This window comes from Wallemia mellicola (assembly GCF_000263375.1).
Source record: "Wallemia mellicola CBS 633.66 unplaced genomic scaffold WALSEscaffold_6, whole genome shotgun sequence".
Taxonomy (NCBI): Eukaryota; Fungi; Basidiomycota; class Wallemiomycetes; order Wallemiales; family Wallemiaceae; genus Wallemia; species Wallemia mellicola.
The window spans coordinates 181,044-202,481 of NW_006531963.1; the positions used below are offsets into that span (position 1 = coordinate 181,044).

Sequence of the window (21,438 nt, forward strand, 5' to 3'; positions counted from 1 at the left end):
TTTACACAATCGGAGTAAAGTTACTTTATATCATGAGAGTGTTTTTTACTGTAGAATATATAGATGTTGGAGATTTATGAATTTGTCAAAGAGTAGGTAGCTGAGAAACACATTATCATATTTTATTCGGAGAAAAGTCATTTAACTTAATACTGGCATATCAAGAATAAATGTTATTTATTTCAGCCATGCGTATATCCTGCAAGTCATTTGTATAACCTTTTTTTTGTTCGTTAATATCATGTATCGTACCGTTATATAAAATATAGTTGTAATGTAGTTAAATTGTGAACCTGGGAATATTTCAATAGACTTCAAAAAATTATTTTACTTCCAATCATGATCAAAATCTCGTATGTTTGATGTTAAACAAATGTTCTAGTAAGATAACTTTCGAGAAATGATTAATGTAACTCTCAAGATAATAAAACCACTGATATAAAATTTGAAATTCATTAATTTTGCAGAAATAACATCCAATAAGAGCTTTAATTAGGGAAGAAAAGTATAGAGTAAAGAGAAAAAAACGAAAATAATTAAAGAGAGACTCAAGGGTGATAGGTTTACCATGTTTTGTTTAAAAAATTCACTGAAAGGGCTTTTTTGCTATGTACATTGCTAATTCTTTGATAATTTAAAATAATCGTTGATTTCTTTAGTGAGTGAACGATGCATTAACTTAGAAAAAGTTCAAATAGTTCAATTGTTCTGATGCGTATTCGTTGTGCTAGTTGTTGGTGCTTGGTTTTGATCTTCAAATTCGATAAAATTTGCTAACAATGTTGAAGGAGACGCGGCTTCATTGTCCAATGTTTTGTTGAAGGATGTTGAAAGTGGTGGAGCTGAATGTGGTACGACGTCATTAAGACTATTTTCTACATCATTAAGCGCCTGTATTGGATCCATTGTGAATGCAGAATTCCAAGGATGTTGTGATTTTTCATCTGCTTCACCATGTTCGTCAGTTTCGTTATTATCATGGAAATGCGTGAAGAAAGCTTTATCATCTTCATCTTCATCTTTGTGATGGAATGGCCATGCAGAGCCTCCATTGCCTGGTTGTGGTAAACCAAGATTGCCATAGTTGCTTTGGTGCGCTGGGGCAGATTGTGGAACTTGTTGGAATGTAAATTGTGCAGTATCAAATTCACTGGCTGTTCCAGTCTGCGCTTGTGTGCTGGCTGCAGTTGATGGTGAAATTGCAGATGCTGTAATTTGCGACATCTGTGGTATACCTATCGACAAGCCATATCTGTTTTTAGCGGAGTATCCACCAGGTGTCATTGGCATTCCTGGTGTGGTATTTGGTGCAGAGGTAGATGGGAAGGATAATGCCGGTGTGTTGAAATTGTGATTTGGATTAAACATAAATTGTGATGAGGGTGGATTTCTTTTGTGAAGCTTTGATAGCTTGATTGAGCCATTAGGAGAATGTTCTGATGATATTTCAAAGTCATAGACAACTACGAGAACCACTTGACCAATTTCAGCTCCTCTGCATGATTTTGTAGTTGGGAAAGGTGAAACATCATCAAGGTGCTCAGATGAACTTGGTATAACAAACTCATGCACCATCGATAAGGCGTTTAATGGACTTGCAAAGGCTTGTCTCTCTTCGTATGACTTTGTGAAAACCTTAGTTGGGCGTGCTCCACCTTGATCTGAGACTTGACCACCCAAGAAACCGGAGAAGAACTCTCCACCGTATGGTAGATCATAGTTAAATTCCTCATTGTTGTTGACTTGGGTGGTTGAAGCTGGTTTGCTCAATCCTTCGACATAGCCGAATACACGAGCTCCAAATGAATAAAAGTTAGTAACAACTCTAAAAAGTCCTGTTAGTAAGGCGATCAATTTGTGCAAGAGATTACTCACTCAAGTGGTACGTCTTGGTTCGTCGCCAACGACATGTGTGTTGAAATGGTATCAAATGCTGTTGGTAAGTAAACTTCAGCAGCAGGTATTGCTAATCTGATCCTTGCATGTAAGAATTGGCACTGTAATTCATCATACATTTGTCCTAGACCTGGATATCTTGCTTCACCCAGCGGCAAATCCTCCATATACAAAGTTTGATTTGGAGAATCTAAGTAATCATGCTTTTGCTGATTAATATCTGCCAAAGTGTGTTGCTGCTGGTTGCCTTTCGCCCAAATTCCTAATTGCTTAATGTCAACTTCGACACCAGGTGGTAATTTCGACATCGGGGACATAGGTGAGTGAGCCAACGCATTTCCGATTGCTCGAGCGTTGATTGGGGTAGAAGTACGCTTCTCACCTGCAGAGCTCATCGGTCTTGAAGGTGTGGCTACGGATTCACTGAATCTCTCAGACTTAGGGGTAGCTGATCTTCTTCCATCAAGCGATTGTCGCTTTTGTTTCACTGATGGTGTTGGCGCGGGTATTGGCTGTTGACCTGGTGCGATCGGGTTGCATAGGTATGGCTCCTGCGAGTTCTTAGTCGTAGGTTCAAGACCATTCAATGGACCTTCATCCATTTTTTGTTGATAATGGAGTAACATTGGCTGAAGTGATGCTTCCTCTTCAGCCGTTGGTTCTGATACGAGCCACATAACTAATTTGTGTTTTAGAATTGGACAAAAGTGAAACATTAGGGCTCACAGCGATGGTCGTTCCTACGAACATTCTTGAGTACTTGGATATGAGAAGATACCTGCTTCCTGGTTCGTTGCGCACCTGTACGCATGCGAATGAAGTTTGCAATTAGTTCGTTCCTGCCACACGGCTTGCCATGAACCATCACCTTACGTCTGCCAAGACGAGGGACTGTAACGAGAGCTGTGAAACATTAGTGAGAAGCTTACTTTCTTTTGTTCTCTCACCCTCATAGAAAGCTTCGTCGACTTCCGGTGGCCAGACTTCATCATTTCTTGCCTCCGGGAGAACCATCATACCTGATGGTGTAACACCTGAAGTTGCGCCTTTGACGTCAAGGCCTAAAGCGGCTAAACCACCTGGACCACCGGCAGGTATCTGCATTTGATGTACGTTCGGCTCGGTACGTCTTCTTTTCATGTCAGGTCGTGGTTGCAACGTTTGAACATCTGGTGGAATAAAAGGGGGACCTAAGCTATTAGGTAGCGTAATTGTAGGTAAATCGCATGATTTTGAGTTGGAATGACCAAGCAAATCGTGATGTTGTTGAAATGATCGCTTTTTAGTATCGTATTCTTGCTGTTGTTGGAAAGAGAAATTCATGAAAGAGTTTGGTGTGTCAATTGTGCTTGCAGAAGGTGGTGACTGATATTTATAGCTATTTGGTGTTGTTAATGGTGGTGTAACTAAATCGTCAAATTGAATAGAAGATGAACTGTTTGGTGGTGTACAGCTAAAGTTCATCAGTCTTCTATTAGAGAAATGAGTGGATGTGTCTTGAATTGTCTTGAACTTTGTCTTTGCTTGTAAATTCCAGTCTAAGTTATGAATAACAATTCCCTAGATGTTGATAGACTTTACTAGAGAATGCAGTGTAAGGATTTGGTAAAGCCTTTGGAATGTAAATTGAAGATGGGAATGTTCTGAAGAAATGCTTTAAAGATGGAGGCTCTGGAATTTAAAAACTGTTATACGAGTTTGAGTAGATTGATGCGCAAGAGCAAATTCCAAACGATGCATGCTCATTCCAAGCTGTCAAGCTCGTGAATGGCTGACATCTGCCGGATGTTAGAAAAAATTCACTACCACCTACGCTAGAAGAAATCGCTATAAAAACTAACAAGTTTCCGCATTTCTTATATCCTTTTTACCCAGTTTTACCAGCTCATTAAAATTGATTGACAGCTACACACGTCATTGATCTATTAAGGTACAAGGGAAGCCGACTTTAGATGGCCACAAATGAGCTATTTGTTTATTAATCAAGGAGGGGGGAAATTATTATAGACTTCTACGTACGCTATCTAGCTTATCATTTGGACATATGACAATCTAATTAACTCCGGTATTTAGTCGTGGCTTGACAGTTGCTGCATGCCAGATTAAAGTTAAATAAAATGGAGACCCATGATCTCATATACAAGTGGTAAACCAAATCAATGAAGGAACAACAATTACCATGCATCGTTACTTTGATGTACAAAATTTGAAACATTTTCACTTTTGTGTTTTAATTAACTCAAAAGACCCTGACTCGAGTATTTTCATAAAAGATTGATTTGTAGAGTCTGAGAATTGATCACCATGACCTTCCAGTACACATGGTCCCCTAAATTGTAAACGTCCGCTAAACTCATCTAGGCCTCCATCAGCTAAGCGAACTTCAATTGCATAAGTAGGGGGGCCAAGGCCGCCATTTTTGAGAGTATCGTAAGCTATCCTTGAAAAGACGAAACTTGAGGAACGTGGATCTTTAAATGCCTTAACGATAGGTACTGATAGTGAAATTCGTAGATCTGTGACTGTTGAGTCATTTATTTCACCATCGGTTGAGACCACATATTTGAGGCCGTTATTAAGGCCTATGGTATCTCTAACTCTTCTAAAAACTCCCCAATTTGATGGTGGAGGTATCTGACCTGCTGCGTCCGCGGCCAATGCTTGTCGTCTGCTGAATTTGTACCACCATTTGTTTATTGCAATACTACTTAAATCATGAGCTAACAATGACAAGTGTTTTCCGGAGCTAAGGGAGGTGTTAGACGGATATTATAATAAAAGCGTCGCCTACACAAAAAGGTACTGAGGTACTGGAGATAAAGGCAGGGCGGCATCTTGAGGAATGCAAAAATAGGAGCAACCTTATCTGATCAGGAAAAGGTCGTCTAAAATGAATTGCTCACCTGAAAAAATTGAAGTATATAGCAGAGTTCTTCCGAGAGCTGTAGAAAGGGGCTCATCTGTCACTATTGTGTCGTTATGGGCTGGTTTCTTCGCAAGTGGTATTGTTGATAAAATTGAGTAAACACCTGCTGTGATATTCTTGAGAGAATGTCAAGACAGGTAATTGTGAAAATTTCACTCACCTTATTATCCATTTTATAAACAGTGTCATCGCTTAACACATATGAAATGGTGTTAGATGGTTCTCTATTATTCTTGTCTATACTGAGGGGCTCTACCAAAGCGTCCACTTCGAATTTGACGTAGTTTAGACCAACATTCGGTGGAATGGACTTTGTGAAGACGCATAATACGTCATTTAAGTGCCTAGGGAGAATACCAAGTTTATCGTCGGCGACAATGGCAGTAATTTGGGCGCCATGTTCCTCGAACTTTGTTAAAGCAGCAGCTATGTTGTCATTGGCATTTATATGAGCTGTCTGCATACCAATGAGGAGGGCACCAAGTTCAATAAGCACGGCGATGTGTACATCCTGTGTTGCTATTAAGATAGTAGATGTTTTTGATTTCAATAATGTTGTATGTTTACTGATTGACGAAATCGCTTTGACCGCCTGATCTATTAATGTCGAAGGTGTATAAGGTTGTGATTGAATTAGCATCCTTGCGTTATTATCACTCAACTCCAATAAATCAGCTGCTCCTCTAGCTTTAGCTGCTGGCCTCTCGACTAACTAAGATATCATCAGATAGGCTGATTAATGATGATAGAGCTTACGGGTAGATTTCCTAGACTAGAATTGCGATATATCGCACTCTGATTCTGATTTCTAACTGGGCTAGCTTCAGATTGATTAGAGAGTATTATTGGGTGTACTACGCTGTCGGTGCGCTTGAATAGATGGAGTAGTTGTAAGGCGATAATTGCAGCTAGCAATGCTTTTGTATTGTTATCTATTCCTAGATTATTGAGCTTATCCATTTTGATATTAGAGAGATGGCGGTTGTTTATTAACCATCAACTCTGCGTAATGGAAACGGGAGATAGTGAACAGGCATCTGCAGCGATACCAACTGTGAATATATCTCAGCAGTCTGAACCTTCTGGTAGTACAGAACCGTCGACTAAGCCATCTTTACCCCAGCAACTAGATCAGCAGCCTCAGCAGTCACCAGATACAGCGCCATCTGGTCCACCTAAACCATCGAAGCTGAAGCTTACAATCCCAGCTCATCTGAAAGAAGAGAGAGCTCAGAAAGATGCACAAGCGAAGCACCTGCGAAGGGGTGGTAGAACGCGTCAATCTTCGACCTATGCATCAGGTTCTAAAGACGATAGGGATGGCTATAAGCCGCCAAAAATGAAATCAAATTTAAAGCTCAAAGTCAAACAATTGGGTGAAGCTCCTACAGGTCCAGCTGCATTCTTGAATAGTTACGATAGAGAACTCGATTCTGAGGATGAGGATTTACACATAGAGGAGCAATTCATTCTTAGAATGCCCGATAACGATCCAGACACCGATCGCTTAAGAGAAATGGTACAGAAAAGGGACGTACAGGACGACGTTTGGTTTAAATTTAAGGATAGCAGGAGAGCACAGTTCCATATAGGCGAGAAATTAAGGTCTGCAAAGTTGGTCGACTTACCAACTATCATTGAGTCTCAGAAGACCCTCGATAATAAGCAGATGTTCAAGATTGCAGATATTTGCCAAGTATGTTGTATTTTAATCAATAGTCTCAGCTGACACCCCTCAGATGTTAGTAGTAGGTGATGAAATACAACAAGATGCACCAGAAAGTAAGATCTTTAACACGAATGAATACGTATGGCCACACGGTATGACACCTCCTATGAAGCATGCACGTAAGAGGAGGTTTAGAAAGCGTGTTAATCGTCAAACTATCGAAACTGTTGAAGAGGAAGTCGAAAGACTATTGACTCAGGACGCGAAGAGTGAAAAAGTGGAATATGAGGTCATGGATAGAGCAGCATTCGAAGCTGAATTAGCACAAGAAGAATCTGAAGCTGGAACACCTTATCCATACCCAGACTACAATACATCCGCTACGCCACGTCTTGATTCTGATGCTGGCAGCATGATAGGCGACAGGGAGGATGATGAAGATGAAGATGATGAAGGTGGTGACCTTGATATGGACTTGGCTGCTGAAATCGACAAGGAAATGGAGAAGGAGGGTAAAGATGACGACGATGATGATGAAGATGATGAAGATGACAGTAGTAGTGAGGACGAAATCGAAGAGGAGGAGGAAGAAGAGCAAGAAGGAAATGTCGATAACGTTACTATGGAATTGGCTAGAAGGGGTAAATTACTTAATGAAGAAATTAGAGATGTCGAAACTGCGCTCACGAAGAAGAGAGCGGAGACAGCTACGACAGCTAACCCTATCATTAAGAGGAGATTTGAAGACGCGCTTCGTAAGTTGCAAGCAGATCTCGACGCGAAGAAGCAGCAATTGGATGATATTCACGAAGAAAGAAGGAGAATTATTGAGGAGAAAAAGGCTGAAGAGGAGAATGAACTTGTTAGAGCTAGTGAAGTAGTAGAAAACGACGCGCCTGTACAAGAAAGTGTAGGAGTACCACCGCCACCAGAGCCAGTAGTCGAACCAATGGAGGCAGAAGAAGAGACTAGAGCGGAGGCTGATAAAACGATGTTTGAAGTGTAAATTTGCATTTAATAAAATAAATTATTTTGATAGGATGATCGTTCAACTTGAACTGTGAGGAGAATGGATGACTTCGGCGATGAAATGATAAACCAGGAGGATTGCTGGACGGTTATATCGTCATTCTTCGATGAGAAGGGTTTAGTTAGGCAGCAGATAGACTCCTTCGATGAATTCGTTCAGAATACTATGCAAGAAATTGTTGAAGAGAACCAGAAGCTGACGTTAGACCAATTCAACCAATACACACAACATAAGAATGATACTACGAGAAGATACGAGATTCAATTCGGTCAAATTTATCTATCTAGGCCTACGATGACAGAAGCTGACGGTAGTGTCAGTCCAATGTTTCCACACGAGGCTAGATTAAGAAATTTAACGTATTCAGCTCCAATATATATTGATATGAAGAAAAGGGTTTTAGTTCAAGTGGAAGATGATGAAACTGGCGATTTGATCTGGGTACCAGAATTTGATGAGGAGCATGACGAGACGACGAAAGTTTGGATAGGCAAAGTACCTATCATGTTGAAGAGTACTTTCTGTAATTTGAACAACGTCGATTCCGCCAGATTATCCGAGTTGAACGAGTGTCCATTTGATCAGGTCGGTTTATTAGTAATACGCTCATATACTTCTAACAAACATCTAGGGTGGTTATTTCATTATCAACGGTTCAGAAAAAGTCCTGATAGCCCAAGAAAGATTGGCTGCTAACCATGTCTACATTTTCGCCAAAGCTGAACCTTCACCCGTCTCTTATCAAGCTGAAATCAGATCAGCCATGGAGAAGGGTGGCAAAACTGTTTCGTCCATGCAAATCAAAATGTTTAGAAGACCTCAGGGTAATGCTCAAGCTGATACGATGAGAGCCACTATACCATATATTAAAAACGAAATTCCAATCATCATCGTATTTAGGGCTTTGGGTATCGTACCTGATAGAGAAATTCTGGAACACATCTGCTTCGATTTCGACGACAGTCAAATGCTTGATCTTCTCAAACCATGCATTGAAGAAGCTTTCGTTGTTCAAGATCAAAACGTCGCTCTTGATTTCATCGGTAGAAGAGGTACAACTACCGGTCTTTCAAAAGACAAGCGTATCAGATATGCTAAAGATATTCTTCAAAAAGAGATGTTACCACATGTTGCTACCAATGAAGGTTCAGAGACAAAGAAAGCTTACTTCTTTGGTTATATGATCCATAGACTCATGTTGGCGAGATTAGAGAGAAGAGAATTGGATGATAGAGATCACTTCGGTAAAAAGAGATTAGATTTGGGTGGTCCTTTACTAGCTAGTTTATTCAGAATGTTGTTCAGGAAGCTCACCAAAGATGTTTATAGATATATGCAAAAATGTGTTGAAACTCACAAAGAGTTTAACCTCAATCAAGCTGTTAAAGCAAACACCATCACTAATGGTCTTAAATATTCTCTTGCTACTGGTAACTGGGGTGATCAAAAGAAGTTCATGCAAGCAAGAGCGGGTGTTTCTCAGGTCTTGAATAGATACACGTTTGCTTCTACACTTTCCCACTTGAGAAGGTGTAACACACCGATAGGTAGAGATGGTAAGATCGCCAAACCACGTCAATTACATAATACACACTGGGGTATGGTTTGTCCTGCTGAGACTCCTGAAGGTCAGGCTTGTGGTTTAGTAAAGAACCTTGCACTTATGGCCAATGTCTCAACTGGTAGTTCATCTGCACCAATTCAAGATTTCTTACAAGAGTGGGGTATGGAAGAACTTGAAGAGTTTAATCCACGTTCAAATCAAGTCAAGGTCTTCGTTAACGGTGTCTGGATTGGTGTTCACAGAGATCCAACTAACCTCGTCAAAACTTTGAGAAAGCTCCGTCGTGAGGGTGATATCCAACACGAAGTGTCAGTTGTAAGAGATGTCAGAGAAAAGGAGATTAAGGTTTTCACTGATGCTGGTCGTGTATGTAGACCGCTCTTCTTGGTTGACGAAGAAACACAACAGTTAGAAATTAACAAATCTCACATCGCAAAGATAGAAGCACATACGAATGGAGAAGACGAAGATCCAGACCAGCCATACAACTGGGCCAAATTGATGTCAGACGGTGTTATGGAATTACTAGATGCTGAAGAAGAAGAGACTGTCATGATATGTATGACACCTGAAGAATTAGAACATTCTAGGCAAGGTTTTATACCGCAAGATGAAGAATTCGATCCAGCAGCGAGAATCAAATCAGCCTCTACTTTGGATACTCACACTTGGACACATTGTGAAATCCATCCAAGTATGATCCTTGGTATCTGTGCTTCTATCATTCCATTCCCTGATCACAATCAATCCCCTAGAAATACCTATCAAGCTGCGATGGGTAAACAAGCTATGGGTGTTCACTTGACAAACTTCCAGCAAAGAATGGACACACTTTCAAATATTCTCTACTATCCACAAAAGCCATTAGCGACTACAAGATCAATGGAATATCTCAAATTTAGAGAATTACCAGCTGGTCAGAATGCAATTGTCGCTATTCTTTGTTACTCTGGTTACAACCAAGAAGATTCCGTTATTATGAACCAATCTGCTATTGACAGAGGTCTCTTCAGATCTATATTCTATAGAAGTGAGTTTAGTCTTTTACGCAACACAATTACTCTAACAAGATATTAGGTTATATGGACACGGAGAAGAAAGTTGGTACTATGCTTTTGGAGGAGTTCGAGAAACCAACGAGGGAAACTTGCTTGAGAATGAAACACGGTACATATGATAAGATCGAGAATGATGGTTTGATTGCTCCTGGTACGGCAGTTACAGGTGATGATATAATTATTGGTAAGACTGCACCAATCCCACCAGACTCCGAAGAATTAGGTCAACGTACAAAACTGCACACCAAACGTGATGTATCAACACCATTGAAATCAACAGAGAATGGTATAGTTGATCAAGTTTTGGTTACGACAAATGCAGATGGATTGAAATTCTCTAAAGTCAGAATGAGATCAACGAGAATACCACAAATTGGTGATAAGTTCGCATCTAGGCATGGTCAAAAAGGTACGATTGGTATCACTTATCGTAACGAAGATATGCCATTTACGTCAGATGGTATCACACCTGATTTGATTATCAATCCACACGCTATTCCATCACGTATGACAATTGGTCACTTGGTTGAATGCTTGCTTTCTAAAGTTGCGACGTTGCAGGGTAGCGAGGGTGATGCAACGCCATTTACAGAGGTTACTGTTGAATCCATCTCTTCAATTCTTCATGAAAAGGGTTACCAAAAGAGAGGATTGGAGGTTATGTACAATGGCCACACTGGTAGAAAATTGCAAGCACAGGTATATATCGGACCTACATATTACCAAAGATTGAAGCACATGGTTGATGATAAGATCCACGCGAGAGCTCGTGGTCCTGTACAAATTCTCACTAGACAACCAGTCGAAGGTAGATCCAGAGATGGTGGTCTCCGTTTCGGTGAGATGGAGGTGAGTTGTTGATCACATTAGGTATTTTTTCTAACCCAAGTACTCCAGCGTGATTGTATGATTGCTCATGGTGTTGCTGCATTCTTAAAGGAGCGTCTGTTTGACGCATCTGATGCTTACAGACTTCACGTCTGTGATCTTTGCGGTATGACAGCTATCGCGAACCTCAAGAAACAAACATTTGAATGCAGAGCTTGCAGGAATAAGACAGATATTTCACAAATTCACGTACCATATGCTGCTAAACTCCTCTTCCAAGAATTACAATCAATGGGTATTTCACCAAGATTATACTCTGATGTTAGTAACACAGGTGGTGTACGCTAAACTTATTTAAATCGGCATAATGCCTACAATGTATATTACAATTAAAGTATATTACTTTTCTATGTTGGCTTCTCCTTAGTTGGCGCAACAGTTTCTTCTGTTTTCTTCCTACTCTTTTGTTAGGGAGATGGATGGAAGAGTGGAGAAGCTCACTCGTTTTTTACGTCCCTGACTGCTTGCTGGAGTGGTACACTGAAAATGTAATAGCCAGATAGTATACCAACCGTACTGGCGACGAGAATTGGTGCGACTTTTCCTCGCATGAACGTTATCAATCAACCACGAAGATTAAACGATAAAAATGCATATAGCTATACAATTACTGATAGCTATCGTAATATCAGAATTTATCGCGATCGTACCACAAGATGTTGTACAGTCGTTGGTTAGTGTGGCATACTTGGTGATATTCTTAGCTAACTTTATGCAGGTGGAAAGCATCTACAACTTCACATTCAACAGATCACATTTGAATAATCAGCGCCAGTTAAGAAAGGACATAATGAAGACTAAGAAGGACCTCACGAGCACGTCTTCACAGGATGAGTTCTCCAAGTGGGCCAAACTCAAACGTAGACATGACAAGCTACTCAAAGAACACGAGGATAATAAGCAAACTAACACCAAAGCGCAAGTATTGATAAAACCATTCGTAAAGGTCGTCATGTTCGCCATACCTTCAATTCTACAATTTGGAGTAACTATTGCGAATGGAAAGCGCACTATTATACATCTTCCACCTCAGAATTGGTTTGGTAGCGTACTTGGTTTAGTCTTTTGTCTCCCCTTTAGTCCGAGAGGCACTATATCTGCTACTATCTACGGCATGGTCGTTAAGAGGGTATTGAAATTGCTCAAACAATTCAAACAAGATTTAGGTATTATATTATTTGGCGTTAGTCAACCAGAAGTGAAGAAACAAAAAGGGAATGTAAGTGAAGACAAGAAGCAGGATGCTAGCCATACCAAGACACCACTCAAAGCAGAGTAAATGTAGTAATAATGTTATATAAATTAAATCATTTTAGAAACCTGCTGCTGATCTCAGACTTTCAATCTTTTTGAGTACTTCTCCAGATGTTCTATCCAATTCGTTCGCAATTGCTTGCTGCTTAGTCACAGGTAGACTTGCGTAAAGTTCACATAAGTCTCCATCAACGAAAGCTTTGCATGGAATGTAATAACTTCTAAATCCGAGATGATCCCTTCCAACTAAACTAGGTGACTCTTGACGCATATGCAACTAAGTGATGTTAGTGTGATACGAAAGAAATGGAAGACTACTTACTTCTAACGTTGACATAAATTCAATATCGTCCTTGCTAGCGAATGGTATTATCATTCCAACAGTACCGTGTAAACATGTATATACGAGAACATCTCTACCACCAGCACTCAATTGTGATTTTGTTATGCTTGTAACGATATCACCAACGTAGAAGTGTGCAAGCAATTTAGACCTATTTGGTGCACCGTGATATAAACCTCTTGCATGAAGAAGACCACCACCACTTTCGTCTTCGTCTACCCATTCAGATGTCGATTTGTCAACACGTGTAATGAAAATATTACCAAATTTATCTCCACCTGCAACGGTATCGTAGTCAACAGGTGTTGCAGTTGTCGTCCATCTTGACATAATGTCATCAGCGAAAACTAATAATCTGTTTTCCGGTGCTTTGTAAACCGCAAATGACACCGATTCTTGCATGTCTCCGACGTATATTCTTGACCCAACTACATTCAAATTGACAATACCTGCTGCAAATGACTTATTCTCGCATTTACGGAGTAGTCTCTTTTTACCGAGATCGTACAACCGCAAAGCCTTGCCGACACCCGCCAACAGGCGGCCCTTGAATGCGTGAATTGCGTAAGGAACATCGTCAATATCAGTCTATAAATAATGTTAGGGGTGTATATTATGTATTATAATCATAGCCTACCTTATGGAGCAACTCCAGTTGGCTATCTTGGGTAACTTTGTATACTCTTAAATATGCTTCTTTGTGTGATTGAGGCATCATCATACGATCTTTGGCTGTACCGACAACAAGATGGGTTTCATCTTCGTGCCCAGCCCATTGTACAAATGCCGCACTGAATGCTGCTTCATTATTGTCCAATTCTACTTTATTGACAGTCGTAAGTGTGACTGGATCAATCATTCTCACGCAACTTGCCCAATTTCCAGCTTCCATGCGGACATTACCAAATTGAACGGCGTCAAAGTTGTGCTCCTCTGGATTGTATCCTTTACTAGTGAGCAATTCAGCTTGTCTTTCTCTGCTAATTGTACGATGATCACTTTCAATCGTCAAGAAGAGTGGGGCAGTAGGATGCAAGAGTATTTTTCTAGGTGTGTACGATAATGCAACGCTGTCTTGTTTCATCCTCTGACCGACATTAGGTAATGTGAATATTCTCAACACTGTATCGCTAATACCGATCAATCCATCAGGGCAAAGTTCTGCATTGAATGAGCTGACTTGATCTAAGGGTTCATAAAGGAGTGGTGTAAAGTACATTTGATCACCATGGGCGTAGTTCAAGAAGGTTCTAGTTGATAACGCCATGACAGCTTGTTGTTTATCAACCGTGACTCTACGCAAAACTACTGGCTTTGCTCCCAAGAAACGTGTTCTCGTGTCTGCCAAGCTACCATTTACGGTGTCTAAAACTGTACGCAAGAGAACACCATTCGCTAAACCGATATTGACGAACAAGGTTGGATTATACTTGTCTAGACTCTTATCGAGGATTTCAGCAACACATATTGATGATGGCTGAGCTGTTACTGCTTGAACAGACACCACTTCAAGCGTATTTTCAGGATCGAGTGATACTATTCTAATAGTTTGGTCATCACATCCCAACGCGAGGTATGGACAACGTTGCCTGCCTTGTGGAACCTCTCCTATTGACATCGTTGTAACTGTTGATTCCATACTCTTACGTTCTTGGAACTCATTAAGCTGCCCTTCATTGTCCATTTCAAAGTATACTAATTCACCGTTTGATAAAGCAACACATACTTGACGTGAATTTGTTGTTGACGCTGTAATATATGTATCTGATGGTGACTTCCACTCATTCACACGTTTGTCATTAAGAATGTGCCTTATGCCTTGAGGGAAGACTTGGATCATGCTGTCTTCACCGAGTTGATCAACTGAGAGTGTAGAAACTGATGTGGCCAAACCGGTATCAGATACTTCCTCGATTGATTCCCCTATACCTAAAACTAATGTACCGTTGACGAAAGAGAGTACAATCAATGAATCGTACATATCTTGAGCGTTCTGCTTTAGTGTCCAGATACCGTTAGGTGGTGCAGGCAGTTCAGAGCTAACAGCCTCAATTACGTCCAAACCATGCCTCATCACTCGTAAACTAGAGCGTGAGCCAACACCAGATGCTGTATATATTTGTGGTGTATCACCTGCATATATAGATTGCACTTTGGCATCAAGTATTGGAGCAAGAGACTGAATTTCATCAACTGGAACCAAATTATCAAGCCCACGTGGTGTAAAGTAAGCTGATTCTATTGGTAATGGGTTCTCCAATGATGGCATACCATTATTTTCGTAACTTGAGGAAGAATATTCCAGTTCGTTGTCATCGTCACCGAGCTTTTGGAATTGATAGAGATTATGGTTTGAGAATTCACTAGATGCAAATAAATAACCGGATTTAAGAATGTTGATTGAGTTAGATGGTGGAATTGTATCAAAGTATTTTATGCGTAAACTAATAACGTCTTCACCGTTAAGCTCCATTGTCAATTTGAACAAATCACCTTGTTCAGATTGCAAAAGAAAGAAGAATGCACCCTGAGATGATATTAGAGAAGGTAACACGTGTGAGCAATCTAACTCACCTTCATCTTATGAAGAACTGCTGATATGATAATGGTGCCGTCAGATGTATTGTTTTCTAATGGGTGGCTTCTCTTTGGAATTGGAACTCTATGAGATTCTGATTCTGGTCTATACCAAATGAGATAATCGACGGTGCAAATAAGAACACCAGAAGGACCATCAAATGTATCTGTAGATGCTGATTGGCCACCAGGCACTTGTATAAGCATGTTAGCTTTAGGATCGGTAGGTTCTGACCATTTTTTGACGACATGATTGAGACCTAAGTCAAGTTCATAAAAGGTAATCAGCTTATTGCTATTTATGAGAGCTTCTCCAGTTGGATCCTGATCTATTTCCTCATAGTCAGTCTCCAATGCAGCGAATTGAGGATTCTCGTAACCAGTGTCGACAGCGGTGATATGATGGGTGATTGAATTGTTTCTATTAGCTTCCAAGGGTGAGGATATGGTGAGATTTGCTTGATTATCTCTGTTAAGGATGTATACCAACTTGGACTTGTCGAGTGAGGCAATCATGAGTGATCTGCCTTTTGGATCGCATGTAAGGAATTGACCTGGTATTATTCTCCTAACACCAGTTTTACCATAGGTTTCAGAGTGTAAAACGACGAGTTTGTCGCCCACTAATTCCAAAACTGTGAGTTTACCAGAATCTGAGGATACAACGATGAAATCCTTTTTTGAACCAGTTAACTTGAATGCTTTTATTGATCTAATTATACTAAATAACCTGCTACTGGCTATCAATTCTAGTTTGATAGTCTCAAGGTTCAACCTGTAGATCTCGAGGATATTTGACTTGTTAACAGCGATCTCTTGTGATTTCGTGCCGCTAAACTGACCAACTATGGACTCATTTATATTCTGAGGATCCTCTAGGGTGAGATTGTAAAGATGAAGGGACATGAGATGGTAGTGAGGAGCTAAGAGATAATAAGAGGCTCACAGAGGCTATTATTAGAGACTATAGAGATGCTCAAATGTTGTGTTATAGGACACAGCGCATAGCTCTTGGGCAGAAGACCCGTATAGCTGGGGATAACAAGCAGATGAACAGAGATATAGGGAGATGCGAGGAGATAACAACGATAACAAGCTAATAAATAAATAAAATTATACATTCGGCTTTATTCATATGCTGTAACTAAGTTTAATACGTAAACACACCTTAGACTGCTACAGCCAGGATAAATCGCAGCGATGGCGGATGATAGCGAGAAAGCTATTAGAAAGGGTGAGTATTAATTTAATAAAACCTCTTTATTATCCCTTGGCCGATCTTTTGATAGATTCATACCTCTAATCTTTAAAGCCATTCTCTATTGACGCGTTACTGACATCAATACAGCCAGGAGAGCAGTAGTAATGTCTTCAGATCTGGCTTCAAATTTAAGCCCTTCACAAAGCAGCTTAGCTCAATCTGCGCAGGCTGCCTTTGCTTTCGATGGAAATCCGAGCTACTACAACAGCATCACAGATTTAGCCTCACTTTCTGAGAGCATTAATGAATACGAAAGAGAAAAAGACGTACAATCGCCTGAAGAGACTCACGAAATTAATGACTTTAGCCCTCCAGTGCCGGCGTCTTCCAACTCGGACCGTCAGTCGGAAATCAGTATAGAGAGTACCACAGATGAGGAAGACGACAATTTATTCGATTCTTCCACATTACGTAACGCTTACAACAACTATATTGAACAAGGTAGCACGCTCCAGCCTTCACCGAGCAAGGCACTCAGTTCAGTCGACGACGGCACCCACTTGACTGTCAGAGAAACTAACGCGAACCTCGAAGAAGTTAAAGTACCAGAGAATGTCACACACGTTATGATAGGGAATACCGCAACGCCCGAACTCGCACCAAGTTTCCTGCGCACCCTCTTTAACAACAACTATGAGAGTCTTTTGGTGCTCGATATTCCAGATTGTGGTATTACCACACTCGGCGACGAGTTGTCCCAGCTCACAAAGCTCGAGGAGCTGAACGTCTCAAATAACTTGTTCACGGGATCAACACTCCCAGCCATCATATCTACACTTGGGAGCAATCTGCGCCTACTCAAAGCCGACAATTGTGGTCTTATTACACTTCCTAGAGAGCTTACTAGAATGACTGGTGCGTGTTTATCTAGACGTCGGAAATCTCGCTAACAAAATCAGGTTTAAATACTCTATCTTTGCGGAATAACAGAATGCCAAATCTTCCAGCTTGGCTTTGTATGCTGCCTAATTTGGAGTTGCTTCTAGTCGATGATAATTCATTTAGCGCGCCTTGGAAACCGATTATTTCCCCAATTCTCTCGAGTACAATTAGAGATAAGTCCAGCAATCCCCCGACACCAAGGATAGGATACACCGGTAACGGTCTTCTTACTCCTCAGCAAAGATCACTCACTACGGATGCGGGTTCGATTAGCTCCCGTCCAAATACTCCAGACACAATGAGAAGAATGAAATCAACGACTGATTTGTCTAGTAATACTCCGAAACCACCGGATAGGCTTACTAGCTTGTACGGTACACCTAATGATGTTTCAAATAATACTTTAGCGCCCCAAAGCGCAGCCGATAATCAGTCAACTTTAAACAGGAAATGGGGAATTTTCAAGAAGATGTCAATAAATAGACTTAGGAGTGCTTCAAATGTTGCTCTTAGAAGCACATATTCAAGCCATCAAAGTAATCCACCAAGTGCTGTTATGAATAGCAGCGCTTCTACAATTAATGTCACTAGTCTAAATCGGCAATCATCACCTAACCCTGGCTCAATTGCTGAAAGTAGCGCATCATCCAAGGCTACAAAGAGAAGATCATTTTTGCCTTTGAATAATGCCAATGGATTGGGATTGAGTACATCACCAACGACTAATACATTTAATGAAAATGAGGAAGATGAAAGCAAACAAAATGACTGGTTGAACAGCCCAACAGATGGTCAAGATAGAAGAGAAGAAGAGTACGCGAGAGGATTCAGATTTGTTATGAATTACCTCAGAGATCTGTTCGATTTGGGTGTTGACGCTGAAGAAGAGATGGAATATGAAAGTGATCCATCATACGTTGCCCTTCCATTAAATAGAGACTCAGCGAAGTTTTCAACACTTTCGCAAACATTGGGTCCGCCAACAAATACTACTCACTCGAATAACCCTCAAAATGCTCCCACACATGTACAATTGATGGGAAGACAGACTACGACAGACTCATCAATGATTTCGAGACAACCGTCTGAGTCATCATGGTCACAATCTAATAGAACAACAATGTCTTCTATTGACGATAAGTCAAGTCTTTCAATTAAAGAGAAAGAGCCACCTCTACCAGCCATTCCAGCAGTTCATGGGAAGGCTGATCCAAAACGTCAATATCACGTCATAAGAGAAATTATAGAAACAGAACGCACCTATGTTAAAGGTCTACAAGAATTGGTTGACATTTATGTCATTCCATCAGAATCTGAAATCTCTCTCGCTGAACGCAAGAGAGTTTACATGGGTGTTGAAGGATTACTTGCATTCCACAAAGATTCTATGCTTCCTTCATTAGAGCAGGCTCTTTATTCACCAGCTGACGAGATTGTGGTGAACGTAGCCAAGATTTTCATTCGTCATGCAGCTTTCCTCAAAATTTACAATATATATATTAACGAATTTGATTACGCTCAGAACAGAGCTAAGTGGTGGATGGAGAAGGATCCTTATAACTCACCGCTTAGTCCGAAGAGCCCAGGTGTTGGTTCATTGTCGTCGCCAACATTGTCTAGTTTGACCGTCAGCAGTGGTCCTAGTGGAATGAACATTGCATTGCCAGCTAGTAAGCAGCCATACGCTTATCCACCATTGAGCACGAAAGAGAGGAAGAAGATTAGACAATTTTGCAAAGCTGCGAGGAAGAATCCACTCCACACGCAGATGAATCTCGAAAGCTATCTTTTATTGCCAATTCAGCGTATACCGCGTTACAGAATGCTGGTGAGTATTTTTCTTTTTTGGAGTCGGTTAATTTTTTGCTTACAATTTAACAGCTTGAAGAGTGTTTGAAGTACACGACTCACAGACATCAAGTGGAGCCTCTCATACAGGCACTCGATCACATTGCGAACATCGCAATTGACATGAACGAATCAAAGCGTGATGCTGAAGGACGTTTCCGCTTGGTTAAATGGCAATCACGTATCCGTGGAAAATTCCCATCACCCCTCGTACAACCACACCGTCGCTTACTTTTAGATGGTGGATTGCGTTTGCTGAAGGTAGTTAAGAAGCTCGAGTATCAAACTGAAGTAGCACCAGTTACGGAGGATGAAGAAACAAAACATATGCAGGTTGTGGCACTCCATCAAGATACCGCACCATCTAGACCATTAATTGGTCTCCTGTGCACCGATCTTATGGTGCTCTGCAAAGATCTCTCTAATGGCAGCGATCCTGATTGTCCTGTTGACCTTTACGCTGTGTTGAGGATACAAAACGCAGCACACCCTGCCGTTGTACATGGTAGTACTATCCGTCTTGTTGATCATCGTGCTATCCTTTATCTCGATTGTGAAGACGTCTCCACCGCGCTCACATGGGCTCAGGCAATCAATCAGGATATGTCAGCAACATGGTAAACCAACATACATTCTAGGCAACACTCTTTAGTTTCTTATGGAGTTTTTAAACTTGCTAATTGAACTGTTTTTTGACATGAAATTTTTAACAACTTTATCTTGTAGTTATACCACATTCGCTTTCAGTACTGTATTAAGATTACTTTTTTACTTTAAAAACATATATAATTCTACAAGAAAAGTTTATTTTCGAAATTGTTCATACTGATGATCCTTGAGGTATAGCCTCTCCTTGAGCGATCATTTTGTATTTACCGCTTCTCCAACCGACGTTGCTTCCGAATACACCCATGAGGTAGATTGGGAAAGCCAGTAGCTCTCTTAAGCACCAAAAAGCGATAAATTGTGGTAAAGAATTACCAATTGGTGAGATATAATGAGGTGAGGCATATTTATAGGTATTTATGATAGCCAAATCGACACCTAGCCATCCAGCAAATAGCGGGAAAGCAAGTAATTCTAGGTATCTCGCTCCAGTGAGGTTCTTCAAGGACCATATAATGAGTGGGATGAGTGTAACACTCTCAGTTAATGGTTCTAAGATGGTTGCGAGCCATACCATGTACTTCCTCACTCTAATCCAACGGACACGTCTATCTATGTATTGTCTTAAAGACATATCACCGAGGTTTGTACCGACGATGTCGTCAGTGATAGCATGATCGAGACCCAAATCATGCCATATTGCACGTGCTATCATGTTATCTTCAGCAAGATACCTTGAGAATGCCTCTATGCTGCCTTGAGGTTCCTGAACGGACTTGCTTGTCTTACTTGGTACTTCGAGTCTCTCGACGTCGCTACGTCTATACATATTACTCTTACCCATAACGCAGCTGTCGATAGCGAGCTCGTTTATAGCTGTATACATCTTGAAGTGCACAGTATTCACGAAAACGCGCTCGACTTGGGCACCAATATCTAAAGAAGGATGTACAGCCATTGGTATGTGGTGTACTAGTCCAACACGTTTACCACGCCTTGAAGGACGTTGGAGAGCATCGACTGAGCGTGCACAGACTCCACTATTAAGTTGTACGTTACTATCAACAATCCAGAGGATATCATTGTGTGCACCATAGAATGCCTTGATCAGGTTATTGACTTTCGGATTAACGCCGCTGAGAGTCTCACCAACTAAAATGCGTGATGGTACATCTGGGTATTTCGATATTAACTTCTCAGCTATTTCTATAGAAGGATCACTATCTGAAGCAACTGCGAATATAATTTCCAAATTAGAGTAATCTTGTTGAAATCCGCTTTCTAGATTTGCGTATAGATTTGGATCAAGACCCTTGAGTGGACGTATGAGTGTTACGCCGGGTACACGCTCCCTCGGGAGTGATGATAGCGGTGAACGTGCGAGTACTTTGTATTTCCGTTTGCTTTTGCTTCATTAGATATTACACTTTCAATAGAAGGAAACTCACGTTGTCCTATAACCAAAATAGAAGACACCGCAGAGGACGACGGACCAGCCGAGAATTCCAACAGCGAGAACTTTGAGTATGCTTTAGTATATGTATAGGTGCTATTAAACTACTCACCTCGCCCTGCAAGCCGTAGGAGACCCATCTCGGAAAAAAGGTGATGGGAGTAGCGAAGAAAAGGAATTAAT

At 40.8% G+C, this 21,438-nt stretch overlaps 9 protein-coding genes across 9 annotated transcripts; 4 read left to right on the plus strand and 5 right to left on the minus strand.

Annotated features, from left to right (window-relative positions):
• Positions 1-473: 473 nt before the first annotated feature.
• WALSEDRAFT_60010 (hypothetical protein) lies at positions 474-3,496 on the minus strand. The gene is made up of 4 exons (XM_006957508.1): positions 2,844-3,496; positions 2,623-2,799; positions 1,876-2,575; positions 474-1,825 (listed from the first exon to the last, which is right to left on the minus strand). Exons 1-4 carry the CDS (start codon positions 3,358-3,360, stop codon positions 700-702), a joined length of 2,520 nt encoding a protein of 839 aa, XP_006957570.1. The 5' UTR covers positions 3,361-3,496; the 3' UTR covers positions 474-699.
• A 507-nt stretch (positions 3,497-4,003) lies between these two features.
• On the minus strand, positions 4,004-5,788 carry WALSEDRAFT_60011 (hypothetical protein). The gene is made up of 5 exons (XM_006957509.1): positions 5,579-5,788; positions 4,983-5,534; positions 4,800-4,938; positions 4,688-4,757; positions 4,004-4,642 (listed from the first exon to the last, which is right to left on the minus strand). The coding sequence occupies exons 1-5, from the start codon at positions 5,780-5,782 to the stop codon at positions 4,114-4,116; spliced, it is 1,494 nt and encodes a 497-aa protein (XP_006957571.1). The 5' UTR covers positions 5,783-5,788; the 3' UTR covers positions 4,004-4,113.
• Positions 5,789-6,050: 262 nt separating this feature from the next.
• Positions 6,051-7,311, plus strand: WALSEDRAFT_11615 (hypothetical protein; the record flags this gene model as incomplete). Its single annotated transcript, XM_006957400.1, has 2 exons — positions 6,051-6,518; positions 6,562-7,311. Coding segments are annotated over 2 exons (1,218 nt in total), but the record flags the coding sequence as incomplete, so codon positions are not given.
• Positions 7,312-7,560: 249 nt separating this feature from the next.
• Positions 7,561-11,368, plus strand: WALSEDRAFT_32026 (beta and beta-prime subunits of DNA dependent RNA-polymerase). The gene is made up of 4 exons (XM_006957510.1): positions 7,561-8,106; positions 8,153-10,115; positions 10,163-10,992; positions 11,041-11,368. Exons 1-4 carry the CDS (start codon positions 7,582-7,584, stop codon positions 11,317-11,319), a joined length of 3,597 nt encoding a protein of 1,198 aa, XP_006957572.1. The 5' UTR covers positions 7,561-7,581; the 3' UTR covers positions 11,320-11,368.
• Positions 11,369-11,378: 10 nt separating this feature from the next.
• WALSEDRAFT_63525 (hypothetical protein) lies at positions 11,379-11,582 on the minus strand (the record flags this gene model as incomplete). The annotated part of the gene is made up of 2 exons (XM_006957511.1): positions 11,379-11,427; positions 11,473-11,582. The coding sequence occupies 2 exons, from the start codon at positions 11,580-11,582 to the stop codon at positions 11,379-11,381; spliced, it is 159 nt and encodes a 52-aa protein (XP_006957573.1).
• Positions 11,570-12,365, plus strand: WALSEDRAFT_60012 (hypothetical protein). Its single transcript, XM_006957512.1, has 2 exons — positions 11,570-11,704; positions 11,750-12,365. Exons 1-2 carry the CDS (start codon positions 11,621-11,623, stop codon positions 12,308-12,310), a joined length of 645 nt encoding a protein of 214 aa, XP_006957574.1. The 5' UTR covers positions 11,570-11,620; the 3' UTR covers positions 12,311-12,365.
• Positions 12,328-16,130, minus strand: WALSEDRAFT_60013 (hypothetical protein). Its single transcript, XM_006957513.1, has 4 exons — positions 15,203-16,130; positions 13,266-15,155; positions 12,608-13,216; positions 12,328-12,562 (listed from the first exon to the last, which is right to left on the minus strand). Exons 1-4 carry the CDS (start codon positions 16,109-16,111, stop codon positions 12,344-12,346), a joined length of 3,627 nt encoding a protein of 1,208 aa, XP_006957575.1. The 5' UTR covers positions 16,112-16,130; the 3' UTR covers positions 12,328-12,343.
• Positions 16,131-16,398: 268 nt separating this feature from the next.
• On the plus strand, positions 16,399-19,975 carry WALSEDRAFT_60014 (hypothetical protein). The gene is made up of 4 exons (XM_006957514.1): positions 16,399-16,439; positions 16,554-17,321; positions 17,366-19,176; positions 19,230-19,975. The coding sequence occupies exons 1-4, from the start codon at positions 16,406-16,408 to the stop codon at positions 19,815-19,817; spliced, it is 3,201 nt and encodes a 1,066-aa protein (XP_006957576.1). The 5' UTR covers positions 16,399-16,405; the 3' UTR covers positions 19,818-19,975.
• Positions 19,966-21,400, minus strand: WALSEDRAFT_37085 (hypothetical protein). The gene is made up of 3 exons (XM_006957515.1): positions 21,368-21,400; positions 21,251-21,320; positions 19,966-21,205 (listed from the first exon to the last, which is right to left on the minus strand). Exons 1-3 carry the CDS (start codon positions 21,393-21,395, stop codon positions 20,017-20,019), a joined length of 1,287 nt encoding a protein of 428 aa, XP_006957577.1. The 5' UTR covers positions 21,396-21,400; the 3' UTR covers positions 19,966-20,016.
• Positions 21,401-21,438: the final 38 nt, after the last annotated feature.

What these genes read in the sequence shown, in the direction of transcription:
- WALSEDRAFT_60010 (XM_006957508.1), bottom strand. Translation starts at nt 3,360, where the DNA reads ATGAACTTTAGCTGTACACCACCAAACAGTTCATCTTCTATTCAATTT. An exon ending in CGACGAAGCTTTCTATGAGG is followed by an intron (nt 2,800 to 2,843) that starts GTGAGAGAACAA and finishes AATGTTTCACAG; the next exon opens with CTCTCGTTACAGTCCCTCGT. An exon ending in TCGTAGGAACGACCATCGCT is followed by an intron (nt 2,576 to 2,622) that starts GTGAGCCCTAAT and finishes AACACAAATTAG; the next exon opens with TTATGTGGCTCGTATCAGAA.
- WALSEDRAFT_60011 (XM_006957509.1), bottom strand. Translation starts at nt 5,782, where the DNA reads ATGGATAAGCTCAATAATCTAGGAATAGATAACAATACAAAAGCATTG. An exon ending in TTTATAAAATGGATAATAAG is followed by an intron (nt 4,939 to 4,982) that starts GTGAGTGAAATT and finishes CATTCTCTCAAG; the next exon opens with AATATCACAGCAGGTGTTTA. An exon ending in ATATACTTCAATTTTTTCAG is followed by an intron (nt 4,758 to 4,799) that starts GTGAGCAATTCA and finishes TGATCAGATAAG; the next exon opens with GTTGCTCCTATTTTTGCATT.
- WALSEDRAFT_32026 (XM_006957510.1), top strand. Translation starts at nt 7,582, where the DNA reads ATGATAAACCAGGAGGATTGCTGGACGGTTATATCGTCATTCTTCGAT. An exon ending in CAGATCTATATTCTATAGAA is followed by an intron (nt 10,116 to 10,162) that starts GTGAGTTTAGTC and finishes ACAAGATATTAG; the next exon opens with GTTATATGGACACGGAGAAG. An exon ending in TCCGTTTCGGTGAGATGGAG is followed by an intron (nt 10,993 to 11,040) that starts GTGAGTTGTTGA and finishes CAAGTACTCCAG; the next exon opens with CGTGATTGTATGATTGCTCA.
- WALSEDRAFT_60012 (XM_006957512.1), top strand. Translation starts at nt 11,621, where the DNA reads ATGCATATAGCTATACAATTACTGATAGCTATCGTAATATCAGAATTT. An exon ending in AAGATGTTGTACAGTCGTTG is followed by an intron (nt 11,705 to 11,749) that starts GTTAGTGTGGCA and finishes AACTTTATGCAG; the next exon opens with GTGGAAAGCATCTACAACTT.
- WALSEDRAFT_60013 (XM_006957513.1), bottom strand. Translation starts at nt 16,111, where the DNA reads ATGTCCCTTCATCTTTACAATCTCACCCTAGAGGATCCTCAGAATATA. An exon ending in CAGTTCTTCATAAGATGAAG is followed by an intron (nt 15,156 to 15,202) that starts GTGAGTTAGATT and finishes ATATCATCTCAG; the next exon opens with GGTGCATTCTTCTTTCTTTT. An exon ending in AATTTATGTCAACGTTAGAA is followed by an intron (nt 12,563 to 12,607) that starts GTAAGTAGTCTT and finishes AACATCACTTAG; the next exon opens with TTGCATATGCGTCAAGAGTC.
- WALSEDRAFT_60014 (XM_006957514.1), top strand. Translation starts at nt 16,406, where the DNA reads ATGGCGGATGATAGCGAGAAAGCTATTAGAAAGG. An exon ending in CGAGAAAGCTATTAGAAAGG is followed by an intron (nt 16,440 to 16,553) that starts GTGAGTATTAAT and finishes ACATCAATACAG; the next exon opens with CCAGGAGAGCAGTAGTAATG. An exon ending in TACCGCGTTACAGAATGCTG is followed by an intron (nt 19,177 to 19,229) that starts GTGAGTATTTTT and finishes ACAATTTAACAG; the next exon opens with CTTGAAGAGTGTTTGAAGTA.
- WALSEDRAFT_37085 (XM_006957515.1), bottom strand. Translation starts at nt 21,395, where the DNA reads ATGGGTCTCCTACGGCTTGCAGGGCGAG. An exon ending in CCTACGGCTTGCAGGGCGAG is followed by an intron (nt 21,321 to 21,367) that starts GTGAGTAGTTTA and finishes GCATACTCAAAG; the next exon opens with TTCTCGCTGTTGGAATTCTC. An exon ending in TATTTTGGTTATAGGACAAC is followed by an intron (nt 21,206 to 21,250) that starts GTGAGTTTCCTT and finishes ATGAAGCAAAAG; the next exon opens with CAAACGGAAATACAAAGTAC.